We start from the raw sequence: 23072 nt of genomic DNA, 5'->3' as shown, positions 1-23072 counted from the left end.
TTCCCAAGCTTATGCCTAGATTTTTTTGGCCTCTGAAACAGAAATACTGGGAGAATATATGACATCTAAATATGCAGAAGATGTGTTTAAGCATAATTTTCTCACTTTCACGTTGTGCTCACTCACCTGTTAGTTGTTTCTCCCTGTGGTCTCGAACTGAAGTGGTTTATTAAAGATCAGATTTTTGTGTTTGCCTTCACTTAATCATGCAACTGGGAACATAACATGTAACATTCCTGAGTGGTACCTTCGTGTAGCTATGGCTTACATAGGTCACTTGAAGATCTGACCAGTCCTAAGTACATCTTAGTGAGCTTTGGTAGCCTAACAAAATACATTTAAAAATGTATCTGTGTATAGAAACAGGAATAAGACAAGACTTACATAAAAATATTGTAGAAAGATAAATATAAAAGATAAAGACCGATTATTTCTGTTAGTGAATGAGGACAGAAGGAGGGAAAAACAGAATAAGAACAAACAACTTCAGTTGTTCCAAATATAGGGGAAATGCCTGGTGACAGTAAGAACGCATGTAGCAGAAAAGTGCTGGGAAATACACACAGCTTACTCTGTCACTGGAGATGTTTTATTCAAGGCTAGACTTAATACCACATCTGTCAAAAATGGTTTGAGAATGGGAAAATCAGCTCTGCCACAAAGTACGAGGGTGGAAGGGAGGAGAGACTAGAACTTCCTTCCAGGCAGAATGCTGTAATACCCAGTCAACCACATGAAGTCTAGAGTTTGGAATAATCATGTTTTATTCGGCACAGTCAATCTTACTAAGCAGTATAAGGATTTAAGTGACAGTGTTTTGTTGGATACGGAAGATGTACAGCAAATTTGAGAAGTATTTGCCTACTCTTAAGTTTATACACAAAAATGACCATGTTCACAGAATAGCCAGAAAAGGGAGGCAAAGACATTTTCATTCAGGTATCCTAAGCAGGTTTCTGTAGCACATAGCCACAAGTTATCATTCTGGCATTTCTGGCTAGCAAGGAACCAGAAGCTAATTTTCATGTTACTCTTCTCCAATTCAGTTTCATGTGGTCGCAATTCTTAACGTAACAAAGGGCAAATACAATGCTCTGTCCTGCCTCTTCCAGATGTAGAGATCTCTGGCTTCGGCAAAATAGAGTGTGGACCACATAAGCAATTCTGTCGATTTCAGTGAGACTGCTTGTAGGAAAAGGACTAATTCATGAATGTTTGGCCATTCATGAAATAGATACTGAGGATCTCAATCCCATCAGGTTATTTATTTCAATTTTAAAATAAATAAAGGTCATATAGTAGTGAAAGATCTATGCTAAGTTCTATATGGCATGATGGTTTTAATGGCATCAAGGGTTTTAATAATTGATTTCTAGATAAATTCCTTAATTAATGTTTGTTTTGTAGGCATGTGAACAATACAGAAATCCCTGTCCCAACACATTACTTTGTGGTTCTGACCAGCTGCAAGGACAAGTCCTATACACCACTGAACTGTTCAGGCTCCTTGGATGCTTCGTCTTTTATCATTCCTCATCGACCTGACAACTCTGAAAGCTGTGCTGTAAGTATACTTCCATGCTTCTGTGTGCCAATGAGCTTTGTGAACTGATTCCCAGTCGGATCCAGTCATCTGGTGAATCTTTAGAAGTCTGAGTGTTTAATTAATTCATTCCTCGTGAGCTGAGAATGATCTGAGAGCTAAAGTGATGACTAGGAGAGCAAGAAGCTCCAGGAGAGGTAGCGGGAAACTAATGAGCTGATAGGAAGCAAGGAAGAAGAAATGAGGGTTTGACAGGAAGACTTGGAAATGCTGTCACCTGAGAGTAGCTGAAAACAGCAGCACAGCTACCAGGGTGATGAGATAGCTTTATGGAAGGCTGCAGGATAAACTTATTCCAGAGGTATCAGAAGACTTTGAGTGTTACTTCTTTCAGTGTGGTTAGAAAGATTCCTTCAATCCTTTGTTCCACCTTTACCAGCAATTAGACAGTAGCATTTAGATGGATAGTTCTGCAGTTGAAATCCGTACTTGAATTAAATAAAATCTATGCTTACCATAACAGTGTAGATCTCATGTTTTGTAGCAAACAGAATTAATTAGCTGAGTGTATTATGTATTGTTGAGCCAGCTGAGTGTCTGTTCCATAAATTCTGGGCTGAAGAAGGCTCCCTAGCTCTCTCTGTGTATTACAGAATCTCCCTGCACGCAAGTATAGCTGCACAGACTTGTACTGGCCCTCAAAGCAATATAATGGTGTTTATTTGGTTTATTTATAACTTTGAACTCATAACTCAGAAAGGTGCAGTCTTGTGCTGCTTAGAAACAAGTTGGGTGTCTCCCCATTTGTGGTGTGGATAATCCACAACTGCCCAGTAATTGTTTTGGTAGTTGAGAGTTGACTAAATAGGCTAAATAAATAATATGAATGAATTAGTCTTTATACTTTAGAAATTAACATCTATTATTTCTAAACTTTAACAACAAATCCCAAATATCATTGCACTTTATATTAATTATATCTTGCAGTGACGTAAATTTAGTGAACCATTTGTCTCAGAAGGGGATATTGGTAACGGAAAAGCAAATTACCATCTGTTTGTAAAAAACCTTTGTAGTAAAAGAATTGAACAACAACATTTTTGATTGATTAGTGCTTACATTTCCATTGTTTTCCTCGTTTATCTAGCAATTATTATTGCTGTCCAACAAACAAGACTGAGCTGCTGTAAGGACTTTGTTCAGGTTGTCAGGTGCCTGTTATTTGGCTAGCCTGAGCACTGGGGCTAATTTATACTCTAACTAAAACTATCCTCACTTGTGTGTTTAAAACGTGACAACTGTACTTTGTAGTTAGAAGTCACTCTTGCTATTTCAGCTTAATTTTGCTTCTCTGTTACTTTGAAGGTGGGGAGAGGGGACATCCATTTGAGTATGTTTAAATGAGATGCCTAAATGCCAGGCTGTAAAGATGTCTAGGAAAACATGAAAGAAGGTTTGCCAACTGGAAGCCTTTAGTCTGTCAAACCAGTTCAAACACTGGTTGTTGTCTAACACCACCACCAAACAATAGAGTTCATTTTGTGTGCCTTGAACATTGTTCTCATCTGTTTTGGCAGGAAAATAAGACACTTTCCGAATGGGTTGAGGAAAGAATTCAGGCTCACTCTGCACGTGTTCGGGATGTGGAGCTGCTGACTGGACTTGATTTTTACCAGGAAAGAAATGAACCCATCTCAGATATCTTACAGCTAAAAACATTTTTGCCAATATTTGAGACTGAAATTAACTGAGTATATATTAAAAAATTGTCAGTGCTTGAAAGAAAGCAAATTTAAGTGATTTAACATTTTTCCTTGCTAAGTGTGTAGGAAACATGACTACATCTCTTCTAGAGGAAAACACACTTAGAGGAGCTAAATTGTTTTTTTCAGATTTGTGGTCTTTGGTCACGTGTTTTGTACCAACTGAATAAAAATTACTCAAGTAAGTAAATTAAATCATCATTGCTGAGCCAGGCTTTCAAAATAGAAAAGATTATATTAGTAGTGGTTTGAAAAAAATCTGCAAAAGGAATGTGTTTCATAGAGAGATCCCAGAATTGTAAAATGCATAAAAAATATTCCTGTAATGGAGTGGGTAAGAGAAGCAGTTTGAGAGGAGTGTGTATGTTTTTTTCCCTTGTGTTTATCAGAGAGGTTACAGTTATTTAATACTAGTATGTTCTGAAATGTTCTGAATTTCTCTTTCTCCACATATTAATTTACATGGAAACTGCTATATATTTAAAAAACATATTCATGCTCCCCAAAAGTTAGTGAAGAGTGGAAGTGTCTTCTACAATCATTCAATGTGTTTTCAACTTGGGTTAATTCATTATGCTAGTAACAAGTGAAGTGAAGTTAGAGTAATTGAGCTATATTCTGTACCCTTCAGACGTCTTAAAGTGTTCTGAGCATGAAAAGGTAAAAGAAACACTCCAGCCAGAATAATTTTGTCTGGATATTTACCTATATTTGCAATGATTTCCAAATGCCTGGCAATACCTAAATGTTTGTGTCTATTTGTAAGTAGTTAAACCTGAGATCAGAGCAGAAAATTAGTGGTGACATCTGAAAAATAGTCAGTGTTCCTTTCCGTAGTGACTTTATACACAGAGATTCTCTGACTCGCTCTGTGCCATACACAAATTACTATTGAGGTCTGGTAAGTGGGACAAGGCAGTGGAAATTCCCCAATTCTCCTATTACAGAAATGTCATGTGTTAATTGAGTGTTAAGCTGATTTTCTCCACTGAAAACAGTACTAAGTGCAGGTATGAATAACAGCAGACAATTGACCTTTTGTCTGATTTATAGGCACAGTGGGGGAGTTTTAAAGAAATATGTCAAATAGTTTCTCAGTCTGTAACTGATTGTGGACTGAAGGAGATATATCTGTTTGAAAAATGAAACTTTAAAAACCCATACAACATACAAACAAACAAAACCACTACGGGACATTTTTTCCCCACGTCTTAGGTGTTCAGTGTATGTACATGTCGTCTAAATGTAGCTCAGCAATATTTATCTTACATCAAGATGTGGGACCAGCTTGACATCAAGATTTGTAGCTTTGATTAAACCGTTACACCAAATACTTGAACATGGAATTGTATTCACCCTGCAACACTGTGGGATCTAAGTCTGTCCATCTAAAAGGGAGACTTCTGCTAAACTGCCTCAGTTAAGACTACAACCAATTTTTAACTGAGTAGTAAATCGGACCCAAACTCAGTCAATGAATCTACATAACATGTAATAGTTTAGGCATATAAACTGACTAGTCTAGAATCATAAAATTAATTTCAGAGATAAGAAGAAACAAACAGTTTCTTTAGAGTATAATATTTGGTATGTCTGCATTAGCAATTTAAAGTACAACCACCTTGACTGATGTGATGTTGTTGTGAAATGATACATTTAAATTTGAATAAACCCTGTTTCACCAACCATGGCAGCAATACAAGCTTCAGGCCAATACTCAACTTCAATTGCAAAAATTTCTAGTGATAGGTATGCATTTGTAAACAGTTACACACAGGTTTGAATTATGTATATCTTTGGGTTCCTGCATGATGAAATAATGTCTTTGAGGTTTCCCCAGACTTCTGAAGATTAATTTCATTCATACTCTCATACATGACAGGTACTAAACTTACATAGCAGCAAAACTAATTCACAGTCCTCCTTCACAAGATTCTTTAATATTCTTCTTTATCAAAATGTCTTACTTCTCCCCCCCAAAAAAAAGCACCCCACCCTGCTGATAAACATTGGCACCTTCTGCATAAAGATCCCTGCCTTATCAGGCTGATAAAAACTGTATTTTTCATTCAGTATTTGTATAGCATCCAACACTAGAGGATCTTGATCACGTAGTTGGATTTTACACAAACTTTTGTGGTAATGGAGACTGACATTGCAGTTACTCTAAGAAAGCAAATATGAATGTGGTTTTGCTGTAGTCATGTTTACTTCCCCTCCTATTTGTTCAGCTGTCATAATACCTAGCATTCAAAAGTGTAGTGGGTCATTTACAGATAAAGGTATGGAGATTGCATAGAGCTAACTAACTGAAAATTTTCTGTGAGTGAAGGACTTAGTTTTTAGGCTTTTATTCTTCCTTCAGCAGTGATGCCTGGGTATGTTGCAGTCTCCAACTTTCCAAGTGCCAATTCTCTATGCACTATCATACACCTTCTGTCACACCCCATGACAAACTCTGCTATAAACTGCTGCTGGCAGCATTGTGTTCCCTCTTCTCCCCAGAGGCTGTAAAGTCCATTAGTTGACCTTTTGGTTTCACAGGCCTCCTTAAACCTGTTGCATTGTTTGTTACTTACAGGAACAACCACCAGAAGTTTTCTTTCCTTCAACACTAAAAAGTTCAAACAGGGAGCCTAGTCACTGACTGCTTTAAAACACATCTGGATTTCTGACTGATTTGGTGGAAAACTGTGGGCTGTTTTCTTGCTTTCCCTTCCCTATTTACAGGAGTCAGGGCCTGCATTGGAGATTGGGAGAAATAGCCATGAAGTTGATGGAATGATGATAAGGGACAGATTTGTTTCTGTATACCACTCTTGTATCACATAACTAAAACTGCACATGGTAGGAAGTACAGTTCTCAAAACCTGGAGATTTATGCAAAGGAAATTAATTGCTGTTTGGGCTTTAGTGACCTTATCTAAAATTTTGACAGGTTCACAGGCTTGTACGGGTATTTTTGTTTAAATTTGAAAATAAATGTAGTGCCTTATCCTTTTATAAAAATAAAAAATTAAAAATTCTTGAGAGTTTGTAAGAAAACAAACAATACTGGGTACATATGGTTGCATTAACAGTAGAGATAAAGCTGAAACTTATGCAGTTCCCTAAGACATTTTCACGGATCTTTTCCTTTTTGAAATAGAGTAACTTCTGCAATTTGCATGAAGGTGGAAGAGAAGAGGTGCCTCAAACAGAATTCATGTGCCACCGAAGCTACGAACTACAGCACAGTCATTCTGATAATCTAAAAAGTTCATTTTATTAAAATAACATTGACCTGGAACATTTTAGCCACATGTGTTTCAAGACTCTTAATTGGTTGCTTTTTTTTTTCATTTCAAAAGCAAAGAATACTTATTCTTCATTCAAGTTATCAAATATATAAAATTTCTGGCATGTAGAGGAGACTAGAAGGGGAATAATTTCTATCTTGCAGTTCAAAGGCATTGAAACCCTATGTGACATTGGAAGAAGTCTACCTGGGACACTTTCCTTACCATAGGAAATCAGGACAAAGGAACAGTTGACTGAATGTATAATATAACATTGATTGGGTTTTTTTAGTCAGAAATGCTGAGAAATTCAGAAGTGAAAAGAAAGAAACAGTGAAAATAACAACAAATAGACAACACATAGTAAAACCGGCATATGGAAAATATTTAATTTAAAAACATACTCCTCCTTTGATAACCACTCTGCTTTGTTCTGAGAACCAAGAAATAACACTGTTTCTGAAAGTTTCAAACTTCTGTTTCCATGGGGATGTGGATATAATTCCCCAAAATGGCAAGCCCTTTGTTTCCATGTTTTTTTATCCAGTTTTGGGACCATAAGTGTCAAGCTGGATGTGGCAGATGCACTCAACCCCCCTTCCCCACTGTACTATCAATCTGCTGACTGTAGAAGCGCATGTCCCAGCTCTCATAACCACCTTATGTGTGAGAATGAAAACTGTAAATTCTGTAAAACATGATTTTCCGCAGACCGCTGTTGAAGCTGAGAAACTGAGCACTCCTGTAGTCATTGAAAATCCGAACTCAGGAGGATCTGGCTGTTTCCGTCTTCATGCTTTGTAATGTTTTTTGAGTTTTAGAGTATTAGAATCAAACCTGTAAGCAAATACGGAAATTTGGCACTACCTATAGCTGTTCTTGTCTCTGTAGCAAAGCAGAGTAGCAAGGAAAGAGAGTAGGCAAGGGAAACACAGCCTACACCCTGCCCCAGAAAACCTAACAGCCAGAGCAAGGAAAAGGTTTTTTTTAGCAAGTGCTACTATTTCCCTAACATCATGTCTTGGCTCTGTGAGGCTGTCACCATATAAAGCAATTTTTTTTTTTTTTTAATCTTAATAATTGTTAGTGACTGCTGGCTTTTTGTCAGTACCTCACTGAAGGCTACCTCAAAGTTGAGTGAAGACATTTAAATGGCACAGAATAGAATTGACCCCTACCTTGAACATTCTTCCTTAAGGAAAATAGTATTAATGGGTATAGAAAGGGTTTTTTTTTTTTTCACATTACCTCCCCCACTGGTCCTGCCATGTTCATACATAGGATGATGGGATTTTTCTTTTGCAAAATGTGCAAACGTGTTTATAAGTACAGATTTTATTTTCTATGCTAACTGTGCTATTTCCGTGCAGTGTGGGGAGCTCCTGCCTTTGGGTGAAGAACTGTCAATAAGGAGGCATAGAAACCTGTCATGCCTCTGCACCTGATGTCTTGGTGACAGTCAAGGTTCAGAAGTGTCCTCTTAATCAAGCAGCACTTCCCTGACCCATCACATTTCCCCTGAGGAAGGGGAAACAAAGACTTCCCATAGTCTGGAAGTAACAGGAAATGTGAATTTTTCCCAGTCCCTGGAGCAGGAACCAAAGAACAGGAGTGTCCTCAGAAGGATGAAAAATTGTAGGTGGAACATGATTTGGCATCAGCCAGTGTCAGGGCTTAGAACAGCTTTGGGTTTGAGATCAACCAGGCATGAAGTAGTAGGAGTCTTTTGTGAAGGACCCAAATTATTTTTGAGTATATTAAGGAGACTTGGTGACTGACGTGGCATATAAGCTAAACTGCCCACTGTCCAGGAAGCTCAGCCACAGCCTGGTTTGCTGGAAGTTGGAAGGAGAGCAAGTGCTTCCCAAAGCTGACTGCAACAATGGGGAGATCTCCAAGTCTTACTCCATGTGAGAAATGTGGCTGGGGAGGACTCTGGTTTTCCAGAGGCTCTCCAAGGAAAGGCAAACTTGTAGAGTTGTGACTGCTGTCTAGCTTGCCCCCTAGTGCTGAGTCAGATTGCTGCCTAATGGATGGAACATCTCACCAAATGCATGTGTGCTTTTGCACAAGATGAGGGACTGTAAAGAGTGATGTTACAAGCTGAGAGGCAGGGTGGTCTCAGCTGGGCAGATGGTGAACACAGTCTTTCCTTCCTACCAAAGAAGAGGCTCAAGTGATTTGATATTTGGCAGTAAGGAAGCCATTTCTCTGACTGTTTGTACCTCAACATTTGATGTTGTTCACAATTACAATGACAGCAGGGGATGATTTAGAAACCACCCTCTTAAGAGAGCCATGGCTGGACAACTGGATTTTGACCACATTGTGACTTCAGCAATATTAACTATTCACAAACTGATATGGCAACCATACCAACTCCAGCTGTGCTTGCAAGGCATACAAAAAGGGCAACTGAGGGCTTTTTAATAATTGGCATAACTGTAGTGCCATGTAGCTGAAAGAGAAATGAGCTATTGGTTAGGCTCCACCCTTTGATGGGGGCATGATAAGGCAAAGTTAAGTTCTTTCATTTCCTTAAGACCAAAACCCTTGGCTTTTTTTTTTTTTTTTTTTTTTTTTTCAGAATTCTTCCCTTTAGCAACCTGCATTTTTCTAAGCAGGCTTCATAGTAATTCAGGAGGATCTCTGTGTGCCTACAAGGAGCACTTATAGGAGGGGTGTCAGACTCATTTTCACCAGGGGCCACATCAGCCTTGCAGTTGCCTTCAAAGGGCCGAATGTACAGGCTGTTGTGGACCCTGGTGAAAATGAGTCTGACACCCCTGACTTACAGTGTAAGATGGAGGAAAACCCTGAAAAGATATGGAACTTGCAGGTTAGCCTAGATGAATTTTTTAGATCTTTGTGAACGTGGTGGATCTTAATACACCAAAGAAGTTTTTTATGTTTAAGCTGAATTTCCTGTGTTTCAGTTTGTGCCCATTGTCTCTTGTCCTGTCCCTGGGCACCACTGAAAAGAGCCTGGCTTCATCCTCTTTGCACCCTCCCTGTAGGTATTTATACACATTGTTAAGATCCCCCTAAGCCTTCTCTTCATCAGGCTGAAAAGTCCCAGCTCTCTCAGCCTTTCCTTGTAGAAGAGATGCTCCAGTTCCTTAATCACTGTAGTAGCCCTTCCCTGGACTTTCTCCAGCATGTCTGTCTTTCTTGTACTGAAGGGCACAGAATGAGACCGAGCACTTCAAGTGTAGCCTCAGCAGTGCTGAGCAGAGGGGAAGGATCACCTCACTCCATCTGCTGGCAACACTCCTAATGCAGCCCAGGATAACATGGAACTGCTTTGTCACAAAGGCACATTTCTGGCTCACCCCTGAGTCGTTTTCTGCCAAGCTACATTCCAGCTTCCCAGTTTGGTGTCAGCACCAAACCTGCTAAGGGTACACTCTGCCCCAACATTTAGATGATTAATAAAGTTGTTGAACACTGTTGGACCCAGTAGCAATCACTACTGACTACTCAGCAATGGGAATTCCTCAAAGGTTCAAAGGCTAATTATTGGGTTTTTTTCAAGAATGCTTTTTGAAGCAAGTGGTTTTATTTATTGCTATGAAATTATCTTAGTGGCAGAATACAAGCTTGTTATTCTGTAGCCAGGATAAAAGAGTTTTCTCAAAAGTCCTGCACTTCAGATATGCCAGACTTTTTTGTATGAGCATCTTAACACTCATAGGCACAGATGGGCACTGTATCGGTAAGCTATAGATATAAAACACTCAGTTTGATCAACCAAAAAACTTTTTCATAATGAGTATGGGAACTAGCAATCTTTCTTCCTTCTCTTAGTATGGTATACAGGACATGCCACAGAATTGTCTCATGAATCTCAGGAGTAACGAACTCTCCAGGGTAAGAAAGAGGACTGATAAGGAATGGCTGAGAAAAAGTATTTTGGAAAGGAATGCTCTTTTTGCTTTGCAGGGAAGCCAGTGAATGTAATTTCCATCTATTCAGTTGTTCTGGTTTGGATTGTTTTTCCCCATTGCTATTTGTTTTCAGGAGAAAAGCTGATACATTTGTGTCTAAATACCAAAACAACAGCTGTGAATACCATTTCTATAATTTCTAGAACATTTGACGGATATTCCCATCGGCTAAGAATGTAAAACATGCTTCAGAAATGATAGTTGATTTTAATCACTCCTTATGAACTTCTCCTCCATTTTAGGCAAAAGGATGCCTTTTTTGTACCTGTGAGCACCTTTTACTGCAGCAGAAGATTCCAAAGAGATTAGTTTTCAGCCCTCCTTTCCATTCTTTCCTAAGGGGCATTGTCTACATATTTTCATCTCACCAGTTTACATTCTTCTAAATTTTTTGTCTACATTACAGATGCTGGACATCTCCCTAGCACTGTTAAGCATTTAAGATCAGTCACAAGAAGGAAGAAAGGCATAAAAACCCCACTGTTTGAATGCATTCAAAAGTAGAATATTCAAGTTTTTGCTCCTTGGCATTTTTAAAAGCTTAACTGCAGACCCATGGGAAAGGTGAGTTCAAACTGTTGCTTATTCTAATTCTTTCCACAGAATGAGAAATCTTGCCTCATTTCCTTTCCTCAGTTATGAGTTAGATCATATTTTATGTGGTATGTGACTTAATTTTGTGAGTAGTACATCGTTTTGCAGACAGTCTAGCTGCATAGGCTTAGGAAATGCACACCATATGATCTCGTATTTATTTTAGTAAATTTTTATTTATGGACATTGCCAACAGCTTTCAGGCTCTCTTTGGCATATCGAACATGCTTCTGGTGGTTTGGCAGCAAATAGTTCCCTACAATCCTGGTTCATAAAAGGACTGTCAGATGGAGTGGCAGCAAACAGGACACTGTCTTGTGGGAAAGCGGAGGAAAGAGAAAATAGAAGGAGATAGCAGTGAGGCATGTTTCAAAAAGCACTGGTAACATTTCTCTAGAAGACTCTGGGTTGTGGAGGGCACAAGGACTGGCCAGTAACCCCGCTTTGTAGTTCACCCACAACACTGGGTATTAGGAGCAATCACATCAGTGCATATTTTTTGTGCGGTGTGTCACTGGCTGTATCTGCTGTCCAACATCTTCTTTTCCTGTAGTTCCTGCTTATCATTTTGCTCACTCCACTGTGGGTCTTTTTCTCTTCCTAGCATGTCATGTTTCTCCCCTGCACCATTGGCTCAATGTGATCTTTGGCTTCTCCAGCTGTTCCCACTTGCAATGAAGAGTCCCCATTCCTTTCTCCAACTAGGGCTTTAGCATTTGGCCCAACTGTGCATGTGCCAGCCATATTCCCTAAACAATTAATTCGGAATAAAACCAGTAAACTAGCTCACTGCTCTGTCTTTGGGACTGTGATCACTGCTACCTGTGCTTTCTCAGACCAGGAATCATGCTCATTCTGCAACACAGGACCTTCAGAAATCTTAGTGTAAAAGTGATGAATTTAGTCATTAAAGTCATATGACTTCTTTCAAAGGAATAGGGTGAGCTATGAGAAGTCCAGAAATAAGCATTTTCAATAGCAAAAGACTAAGATTTTATTATAACATGTACACAGTTATAACTGTCCTCTGAAGTACCAATTTCTTTTAGTGTACTGGTGTAAACACGCTTGGATAGAAAATTTCAGTTAGTCTGAATGACTTGTGCATGAGAAGTTACAAGCAGACATCATTGTATGAGAAATGCTGTAAAACTGTATGGATTACAGAAGTATATCTAGTCTTTCTTTCAAAATCTGCCTCACATGTAAAGCGTTTCAGAGCAAAAATCCAGTGGAAATGTTGTCAGGGGTACTACCAAAAATTCTAGTTATTAAAAGCTACCAAATGTTCAAAGATGTGTATAAAAACAATGTGAAAGCTTTCTAGAAATAGAAATAAAAGGAGAAAAAAAGGTTTTTTTGCATTTCACACAAAGACAAGCAGTGTATAGTTCACAGTTAGAGGCTGAACTTGTCTGCTGTGAGTGCAGTTATGGAAAGCTCCCTCCTTTACCATTGTGAACAACCTAATATGACCATGGGCAGATTGCTGTGATATTGTTTGACAAGTTTCCTGACTGATTGCTCTAAGAAACTGGTCCTGGTGAAACACAGTTGATGAATGATATGAAGTCAAAAGGGAAGTTGCCTAACTGATTTCTGGAACTTTATGAAACCTGCTGTAACAGATTATATTTCTTCATAAGGATTGTTTTTCTATTTTCTACCGTATGTTTCTATACTGTGATTAATGCAGAATAACTGCAGAGAAAAATGGCACTCACAAACTTTGTATGTTCTGGCTAAAGCTTCTGCTTTATGAATCACTGAATCCACAGTCTACTTGTCCAACAAAACTGCACAGCATTCTGGACAGCTATGGCATGGGATAATGACATATGGGACATGACACACCAATATGTTGTTCATGCTCAGGGATTTTTCCATGTGGCGTGTGGATTTTTTACAGAGGTTTGAGGTTAAACTGAAGAAAACAATTATTTCCTCCTGGTCTCTGATAATCCATCTGTTTTTTTAAGTACTTGGTGTCATTTGTGAACTGCTGTCAACTTCTACATATCACTTTGAACACAAAGCAGGTGTTCCACGTGTATTGGTGTTTATATAGCCATGTAGGTTTGGTCGGACTGAGTGACAACTGCAATGATGCCCTTATGGCCAAGTAAAGAAGAAGAAACAAGGAATTGTATAATTTCTTCTTTAGATACAAATTCGGAGTGGTTTCACAAATAGCTGCTTACAGGTTTGGCCAGCTCAGACTAGATGATACAAGGATTAACTTGTAGACCCGAAATGACCATCACTGGCAGTAAACTTCCAGAAAAGTGGTCTTAGTCATCCTGAATCCCGCAGAGAGTACACCCAGAGCTGCAGCAGCCTCTTGCCTAACCAAAAGCTTTTTTCAAAGTGAAAAAGTGTATGACTGTCACTGGTGGCACCTCCCCACCTTGGATTGCTGGTTGTTAGTAGCTAAGCAGCTTGTTAAATAAGTTGTTCACATGGTCTCCAATAGTGGTAGTTGTAGGTAGAGACAGAGTAGAGCTGAGGTAAGGCTGGCTAATGTACATTGATGATACATTTTTGTTGCTGTTTAGTACATGAAGAGGACTTTGAACTGTAAGGGAAAATTGTAATTCCAGTTACTGAACAGGTGATTTCAGCTGGGAGTAGGAGAAAAGGAAAGGTCCTGCTATGATACGGAAAATGAAGTGCCTATATTGTTACCTACTTTAGACTGACTCTTCTCAAACAATAAGAGATTTTGAAAGTTTGTCTTGTTTACTGAAGCAAACCCAGAACCTGAGAGGAGATAAACCACTCTTTCTAGCTGTATTGTTAGGAGTGATAGTAGCAATTAACAGCAGAGAAATTTTAAAAGGGCTATCTGTGGTATAGAACAGTGTTGGCATCAAATAATTGTAAGTGTATATAAATTTGCTAGCAGTAGATTCCAGCTGGAAATCAAAAGACGAATTGTCACCAGTAAGCTTCTGGAACAGCTACTCAAGGGAAATTGCAGGGGATAAACAAAAATACTTTCAAGAAAGAGCTTGGTCAACCGATGAATCAGCCTGAATTACACAGTTACCCATGATAACAGGGAACTGCCTCAGTGACTCAACTGGATCTGTATTCTTTGCCTTAATGAATAATGATTAAATGAGAAAAAAAAATCATTTTTACCATAGAAAGGTAATGCAAGATCTGTTTGATTAAGACAGTGCTCAAGGATACTTAATGGAGATCAACACCAAAAGTCCTCATGGCCAGAAACTTGGGCAACTTACCTGGGTTTATTGCAATTTAAACACAAAGTATCTGTGTTGCCAGGATTTGTATGAGCACTGCTCATGCTGCCTTTTCAGCAGTCTTAGCTCCCGCTCTGTTTTCGCTGCCAGTGAATCATCTGCCTGAAGACAGGAAAACTCTTTCCTACTTGCTTTACTTCCAGCTGTGTTTGTGAGGTTGGGACATATGCGTGTGGATGACTGAAGGAGAAGGTGGTGCAGAGGTGGAGGAGTCTTTTATTCCAAGGGTGGAGTTGTAATGCAACTCATCAATACCTCCTTCCTGTATTGTCTTTATTGACTGTTTTGCACAGCATCTGCAAGAGTGTGCAAGAGAAAGCCTCTCTAAAATGTAACAACAGGAGATGTCATGCTGAGCCAGAGAATTTCTGTACAAAGTGCCTTTGACTAGGTAGGGAAAATAGGGCATGGACAGAGTTGGTCAGAAAAAGCTTAATAAAACTTAGTTGGGGTTTGGGTATTTTTTTTTGTATGAATTAGTCAGCTCACTGAAATGAAATAGTTCTGCAGAATCTGAATTTGCTTTCAGTGGTGTCCCAACACAACACTGTCAGCCAAACAATTTTTAGAACAAGGTTAGATGCCAGGATATCATGTCCATTATTTTTTTCAGGCTTCTCCTGAGCTGACAAACAACCTGAACTCATTAAGTCCTGGCGGACAGCCATGTTGCTCCATTGACAGCTAAGTTGACAAAATCCACAGTTGGAGCAGCTTGCAGGCATGAGCTTGATGTTGGATTTTGTACAACTCGAGTGTCTTAACAACCAACCTGCTACTTGTTTTGTTGCCTTTCTGTCTGACTGCTCTCCCCATCTGAAGGATGGCTATGACCTGGTGCAGAATGTGAGAGTTTCTGAAGTCCCCAAAATTCCCCAAGAACAGGAGATATTTTCCAGCACAGCATTTCTGCCATGACTCTCCAGCACATCCAAAACTCATGCTGTTGTCCTTCCTTTCTTTGCCAAAATCCTATTCCAACTCCTCATAAGAAAAAGATATGTGAATTTTAATTGGAACATATACGGAGACTGGGGCAAGGCAGCCTGGCTAAAAAGAGCTCAGACACATGCCTGAGAATGTGGTAGTTACTGGATCTGCTCAGAAGCTTTCATTGCAGAGAAGCTGCCTTGCAGGTCATTCCCATTTATATCCACTGAAAGCAGTCAGGCAGAAGATAGAGAAGAAATGCAGGAGGCCAAAGGCAATAAAATATATTAAATCCTCTAGATGTGAGAGTTGATTTAGTGAGTGACTATTGTTTTGGATACAGGATGCAGTTGTTGATCACTATTCATCAGTATCATTTTTTTGTTAGTGACAGAAGACTACTGAGCTGTTATCCTAGGAGGATGGACAGTGGAGAGTTTTATAGTCTGCAGGCTTCCAGAGTAGTTGAAAAGAATTATTCTACCTTTCTGCTCACCTTTCAGTTATCTAGAGGACACACAATGTATAAGATAAACACCAATGGCTGAGAAATAACCTCAGAAAGAAGATCAGAAGGAAATCTGTTTATATGCTTGAGCTGATGCCTGGGCTAAAACTGATAGGCTGGGGCTCTGGATTTTTATACCATAAAGGGCAAGAGTGAGCAGATTTATTGCCTTGTAGCTTTTATAAAACGTTTATTCCAAATACTTCTCATGTAAACCTTGTAAGAATTCAGTATTTATGTAGTTTATAGGGTACAATTAATGCTTACTTATCTCTGCTCTTCACATAAAACTTCTAAAAGGATAGATGTCTGGCATGTACTTTGAGACTTTAAGCTCACACACAGAAAGGAGTATAATAACATTTTCCTTGCATGCTTAAAACCCATTCCATTAATCTTCCAATCCTCAGTGGAGAAGCTAAATGATAATATTTGCTAACATCTTGGCTTTTGTCTATAAACAAAGTACAGACTGAATGCAGTACAAGGGCAGTGGCACTGTTGAGACTTGCCATCAGTGTTTGGGATTCATCCCACCTTATTACCTGGTGTCAACTGACTAGTTCATTTTTGGGACTGGTGGTTCTGGTGAGAGACCAGGTCATGACAGGAGCCTCACATGTTGATCCTGTGTAAGTAGGCCTCCTTATCAGGTCGGTCTTCCTGATCAATCTCAGAGTTGTTGAACTGGATTTCCTCATGTTAGAGAGATGCACGTCATGAAAAGACACAGGCTTGGGGCTCCTGTACTATAAATTGTGCTAGTAAAGAGCACTGTGACAAAAGCCAGAGGAAATGTCTCTGTGAGGCATCAGGGGAAGAAACTATGGGTTGTCTACATGGGTAAATAGTCTGTCTTGTTTCTGTGGAAAACCTAATTTGCATTTATAGAATCCTCTTAGACACTCCCATTGCTCTCTAAGAATGCCAAGAAGAACATGGAGCCATGCCCAAAGTTTTCCTTGTTTCATAATTTCTTGTACATGCTCTGAAAGCCCATGGGGCATTGTGGATTGCTAAACCAGAAAAATATGGGCAATGACTTCTGATTGTCAGTTAAATCACATAATGATTTCATCTTAAGGAATTTCTTGCCCTACCCCTATCCTCCATGGAGAGTAATTCAAAGTAAACTCTTGACCTTTTTCTAAAAGGTTATATTAAAAACATGATTTTACTTTCAAAATATAAGATCTTGTGTAGCTGTTTGATTAACAGTTCTAACCATGTGTCACAGGGCATGGCTATGAGTCAACTTGCTGTCGATAAACATTAGCATGATTATTAACACTGAACAAGTCTAAAGGTGCAACTATCAAAGAAATGCCTTAGCACAAATGCTTTACCGTCATCAAAATGTCAGCTATCACTATTGTTCAGATGTTTTCTCTGAAAAATATGCTGCAATTAAGAAGATAAGAGTGACTAAGTACAACAACGCCTAGAGAGTTAACACCCTGAAAGTGTTATAAGAAGATACCTTCCAAAGATAATCAGTTCTTCAGAAGCTTAAATGGCCAGTCTGAGACAAAGTGATTTACCAATAACTTGTAAACTATGTGGCTAAGATATCTGGTACATAGAGCTCTTGGAACTTTCCATGAAAAAGGAACCCAAGACAAAAATAAACATTCACTAAAAATACACCATATTTCTTTCTGGGGTAAGGGTAAGATGTCTTTTAGACACCACTAACACCCTGGTTGAGTCAATTCAACCTCCCTCAAAGTACATAATTGGCTTTGCTCGAACATCTTAGTTTTTAAATGGTGACAGTCTAAAGAAATATCCCTACAAGAGCTGATGAGAAAAATGAGGTTTTTTTTTTTTTTTTTTTTCATATCTTCTTACAAAAAGACAAATGAATAGAAAAATTAATAGAAGAAAAGAGCTTTTAAGCTTTCCTCTGAAGGAACACCTTGTGAGGCAAATTTCATACACCTGTCTTTTGAGATATTTTCCTTTTTTCCAGCTTCTTAGTCCTAGCAGGAAGAGCTCATACGAGAAGGCAACACTTACACAGAGGTTGCACATTACATATCCTACAGTCAGTGATGCTTAGTCAAGATTTGCTGAGTGATACAGACTTTCTCATAAATGATGAACTGCTGAGAAACTGATGACAAACAAGTTTAGGCAATAGAAGCCAATACGGAATGAGCAAATCAGTTTCTGACATCTGAAGATAATCTGGTTGTGGACTGTCCATATGAAGGTATTGGTGATTTATTTTAATGTAGACATCAGCAAAAAAAAAAAAAGTTTGTCAACAAACTTGACATAAACTGAGAGTTGTATAAAGAATACTGAACTCTGCTCCTCAGAAGATTCATTTGCAAATTAAGCTGGAACAAAGAGCGGATTGAGTGATGTACAGGCTTAGAACCTGCTGCCTGAAATACCCCATGGAGTCAGCAGAGGAGTGGATGCTCTGTTTCTAAAGGACCTGCTTTTTGATATTCTATTTCCTGAATGGATTCAGGAGTTTTGCCTTCCAGTTCTTTTACCAGCCAGAGGCAGGTGCGAAAGGAGAACAGCAGAGACTGGAAGACTTAAGTTTTTAGTATCCCTTTTATACTGATTGTGGAGCCAGTATTGACTAACTTACCATGTGCCGCTTTAGGACTGGTTTAGCACATGTTCCCTAGATGGGGGTCTGTCAGCCTTGCCTGCAGACTTCCGTCATCTCTTTGCCCACCAACAGCATAATGACTCATAACAACATACTCAAATTCTGCTCTAAAAGTAGAGGAGTGGGTTGAGCTTGAATGGCAAGATATTCTGTGTGATCTTCTGGACTCCAGAAGATCATTCCTAGGGTACCTTGAATCAAACTTGGAAGAATGCACTTCCTGGTAGTCAGACTGCAGTCTGAATTAGCTATTGTTCTGGATGCCTAGCTCTGGTGAATCTCTGAACAGTCTTTTAAAGATGCCTGGATCTAGATCTGGTCATAAAGCGGCAGGGATTCAGCAGTAGGCACCCTGTTAGAAACTTCATGCTGGTTCTCAGAAAAATGGGCAGGTGCAATATCTACCGTGTTCTTGAGAGGTCATCCTGAAAGATTCTTCTTTTTTTTTTTTTTTTTTACAATTATTTAAACATATATTGTTTCCCTTTCCTAGTGGACTTCTTGCCTGGGTCATGTCCCAGAAAATGGTTTCATTTCATCACTCTGAAGCAGCTTTACCAGAAGAAATGTTGTGCATCCTCTTGTACTTTTATAAATATTTCTAAAGATCTGTTTTCATAAAAGCAGAGGAGGCAAATCATGGAGCTCAAAAAGAATAATACTAAAATATTCTCCTGGAAATTCCCTGAGTAGTTTTTTGTTGTGGGAGTCTAAGAGGAAGTGTTCTGGGTTAGCTGGGTGTCAGGGCAGAGCTGAAGACTGGAGTTGAAGGAGGACTGGGGTGAGCTCAGGTGGTGGTCACATCCATTCACACTGTTTGGAGATGAGAGTGTGGGCATTTCCTACCAGAAGGCAGGACTTCCCTGCTTGGTGAATTTTTCTGTATGTGCATGCTCACATCAAGCCAGAAGAAGCACAGGAGCAGAATGAGTGAGCAGGAGATGTGCCCCAGCGAGGAATTTGGGCATCAGCTGACGTGGCAGTGCAAGGACAGGCATTTATTCCTGACAGCAGTAACATGTAAAACTCTAATGTGAGATGATTGTTTCCATTGGAAAAGAGTTACAGTCCTCCTGAGAAAACACTTACTCAGAGATTATTAGAGAACTCTCAAATTCATGGTTGATTAAAATTCATATACAGATACTGTTCTTTAATAGTGTTTAAGCTTTCAAAAGTGTTTGCGCACAGACCTCTCAGGATTTCAAAACCAGATGTCCAGTGAAGACTGTGATGGTCAAGACTCCAGAAACATGGGAGTATTTGTTGTTGTTGTTACTCTGAAACACAGAAGTGCTGCAGCTATTCAAATTACCTGGAGGCTTTATGGACATCCTTTTATGGAAGGGAAATTTGATTCAAACAGCAAAGCATTTTCAATAGGTGTTTTGCTCTATGGAATCTGATTATCTCCTAAACTTACAATGCTTGCATACACAGCACTGAAATTCAGATGAATGAGAAACAGCATCTGCAGCATTAAACCCCAAAGATACAATTTCTCTGTTCTTTCCCCGCAGGTGCTCCTCTCCCTCCCTTCTGGAGATCTTCCAGTTTTATCTCTTGAGTTTTCCAGTTGATCTTAATGTTATATTTGTAAAGTATAATGTTAATGTTAGTGATGTTAAATGTTTAAACTCCTGTTTTATACCTTCATTTGTTTTTTTCTAAAGGAATAGCAAAGGGTACTTCTCTCATTATTTGTGCACATAGTATTTTATTTTTTGTGGATTTTATTGAGTAATATCATATTTTACAATACCAGATGTTTCCTTAAATGTGCAACAAGCTCCTGTATCATTTGCGGTCTGTTAAAACACTGGAAGAAACAAAACAACTTGCATTGTGAAAACCACAACATTTTTTTTTTTTTTTCAAGATAATTCAGTGCAGCCAGTCTCAAAGCATCATTCTGGGTACTTTTCAAAAGTAAAAATATTTTCCAGGATCTTGTTTTGATGACATTTGAGTATGTTCGTATGAAATAGATGTTGTTGCAGCAGTGAAATACAAACTTGGCATTCCATGCAAGTAGTGAATGCCAATGCCTGTAGCTCTTAAAAAGGAGACGTGCAGCATCTGAATGGTAATGCCACTATATAGGGAATTTTCTCAAATTATATTGACCTACATATTTTACATTATGACAATAAATACTAAAATTCAAAGAGGTATTTCTTCAGGCACCAAGATTTAAACCACAAAACTTCCTACTGTACACTGGGGTAGATGCTAAAAGTGTATATGTGTTCAAAAAGTGATTAAACGTGATGAAAAATTGTTTCAAACAGTATTTAGCAAAACACCTCCCCTCTGGCTCAAAAATCTTCTCAACTGCAGATCTCTGACTGCTGTCTAACATGATCTAATACACCAGATGTTGTACTCTTAGGCACGAAATAAAGGTGGATTTCAAAACTATTTACATAATTTTTGGAATACAAAACTGTCTGGAGATGCAGGATGTGTATTCCTAAATTCTTTAGGCATTTTTTCAAATATCTGCCCCGAGTTGACCATTTATTTTGAAAGACTTCCCACTCCTCCATCACTGTTTGCATTGAAACTTTTTCACTCTGAGTTGTCAAAAACCAATGAATTGTAAGGGAATTTCTCATTATGATCTAGGGTAGTGAGGCTGGGCCCTAGGAATATATCTAACAGATTCAGAGGAGAGTTAGTTGATGTAATTTCACAGAGGTCTTCTATATAGGTCACCTGGATCACAAACTTTTTACATATGTCTTAGAAGAAATTGGTTTTAAGGCAGGAAGTGACAGAGGAGTTGGTTGTAGCATGTCTATATTGTGCAAAGACCAACATGGATGAGAACACAAGTATGCCTTTTGTTTATCTATCTAGGTTAAATTGTAACACAGTATTTAACCTGTGAAAGAATGTTTTATCTTCTTTAAATCACCAGCTAGCTGCAGTGGATGTTAAATTGCGTACATTATTGCTTTATTCTGGACTCCTTTCAGATTGTTAAGTGCTGCTTTTAATCTCACTAGAAGCAGCACTGAATGAACTCTTCAGGTCTTCAAGAAACCACTGGATTAGTGTTGTGGTTTAACTCTAGCTGGCAACTAATCCCCACGCAGCTGCTCACTTACTTTCCCTTGGTGGGATGGGGGGAGGAGTCACAAGAATAAAATGAGAAAATTTGTGGGTTGAGATAAAGACCGTTTGATAGGTAAAGCAAAAGCCGTGCTCAAAAGCAAAAAAACCAAAGAATTAATTCACTACTGCCCATGGGCAGGCAGGTGTTCAGCCATCTCCAGGACAGCCAGGCTCCACCAACTGTAATGGTTACTGGGGAAGACAAACACTGTAACTCCAAATGTCCTCTGTTTCCTTCTTCTTCCCCAGCTTTTATACTGAACATGACACTAATGGTAGGGAATACACCCTTGACTGGCCTGGATGTCAATCTAGGTGCTGTCCTGTTATGCTCCCTCCCATATTCTATGTGCACTGGCAGCTGAAAGTTGAAAAATGTCTTGGTCTCCTTGGCAACAGCAAAAATATCAGTGAGTTATCAACACTATTATCATTCCAAATCCAAAACACAGCACCACACCAGTTACTAGGAAGAAAATTAGCTCTATTACACCTGAAACCAGAACAACTGGAGCAAAATTAACAGATTCTAGAACGAGCTGTTATAAAGGACTAACTAAGCCACTCTAAGATTTTTCCTGACAAAGAGACATCTTGATGGAAAGTTCAGAACCCAAGCCTTGCAATGTGTGTCTTGAAACTTTACCTTGCTCTTGTGTCTTGGATCTTTGCTCAGCTATGTATTATCCCTTGATACTGGTTTTACAGATATAAATCTAAAAACCACAGTTCACTCTACATGGTTTTATGTGCCCATAAATGCCACGGGATTTCTGACTTCATTTTAGGCATTCCTGTCAGACACAATAAAACAGTTTCAGACATACCTCTAGTTTCACTTGTCCGTTTTACTAAGGACTTCTTCCATTTTTGTAAAATTTTAGACATACTTTGCTAAACAAAACCCCTTATATGGATATCTAAAAAACTAAGGTAATTGCTAATTTTTCATTGATTTTTAGAAGAGCTTATAATGCAGCTCTCATGCAACAATTCCAGAGAAGTCCTCACAGGAGGAGCCAAGAGACAGAGCTTCATTAGCTCCCTTGAGCTGAAGAGTCCAGTGTTACACTAAGCAGCAATGTTCTTTAACAAGCAGCTTCAGGCTTTTAGTCTGGAGCTTCTGGCCTTTTTCTATGGCTACAGAAATTTTGCTGAGCATTAGAGACAATGCAACATGAAATAGTTGCCACAACCACTGAGAGAAGATTTATGTTGCAATAGAAGGGTCAGGACCCAGCCAGCCTGGAGCGGATTATCACAGGCAGCCTCACAGGACGGTGCTCCTCTGCCTGCAAACTCAGCCTGTCTCCCTACTGTGAGAGCAGCAAGGGGCTCCACACTGCCTGGAGTGAGTGGACAGTCCACTCGTGCAACAAGGTGCAGTTGACACCCTCTGTTGCTAGCCCATAGTTCCTATTGGTGCCATAGCCACCTGACAAACTGGGGTTAGATGAGGGTTATGCAGGTACTTGGTGTTTGCTCTGG

At 39.1% G+C, this 23072-nt stretch overlaps 1 protein-coding gene across 1 annotated transcript in view; it reads left to right on the top strand.

Moving 5' to 3' along the window:
• The window catches only part of ENPP3 (ectonucleotide pyrophosphatase/phosphodiesterase 3), a 43601-nt gene extending 37270 nt beyond the window's left edge, over positions 1-6331 (top strand). Inside the window, exons 24-25 of the mRNA XM_065833940.2 lie at positions 1408-1564; positions 3121-6331. Of these exons, the coding sequence (XP_065690012.2) occupies positions 1408-1564; positions 3121-3294 (331 nt within the window). The 3' untranslated portion in view covers positions 3295-6331. The remainder of the gene's footprint in view (positions 1-1407; positions 1565-3120) is intronic.
• The last annotated feature ends 16741 nt before the right edge of the window (positions 6332-23072 follow it).

Source organism: Patagioenas fasciata, chromosome 3 (assembly GCF_037038585.1).
Source record: "Patagioenas fasciata isolate bPatFas1 chromosome 3, bPatFas1.hap1, whole genome shotgun sequence".
Classification (NCBI taxonomy): domain Eukaryota; kingdom Metazoa; phylum Chordata; class Aves; order Columbiformes; family Columbidae; genus Patagioenas; species Patagioenas fasciata.
The sequence above is the reverse complement of the archived record's forward strand: the minus strand, read 5'-3'. Positions and strand labels throughout refer to the sequence as shown.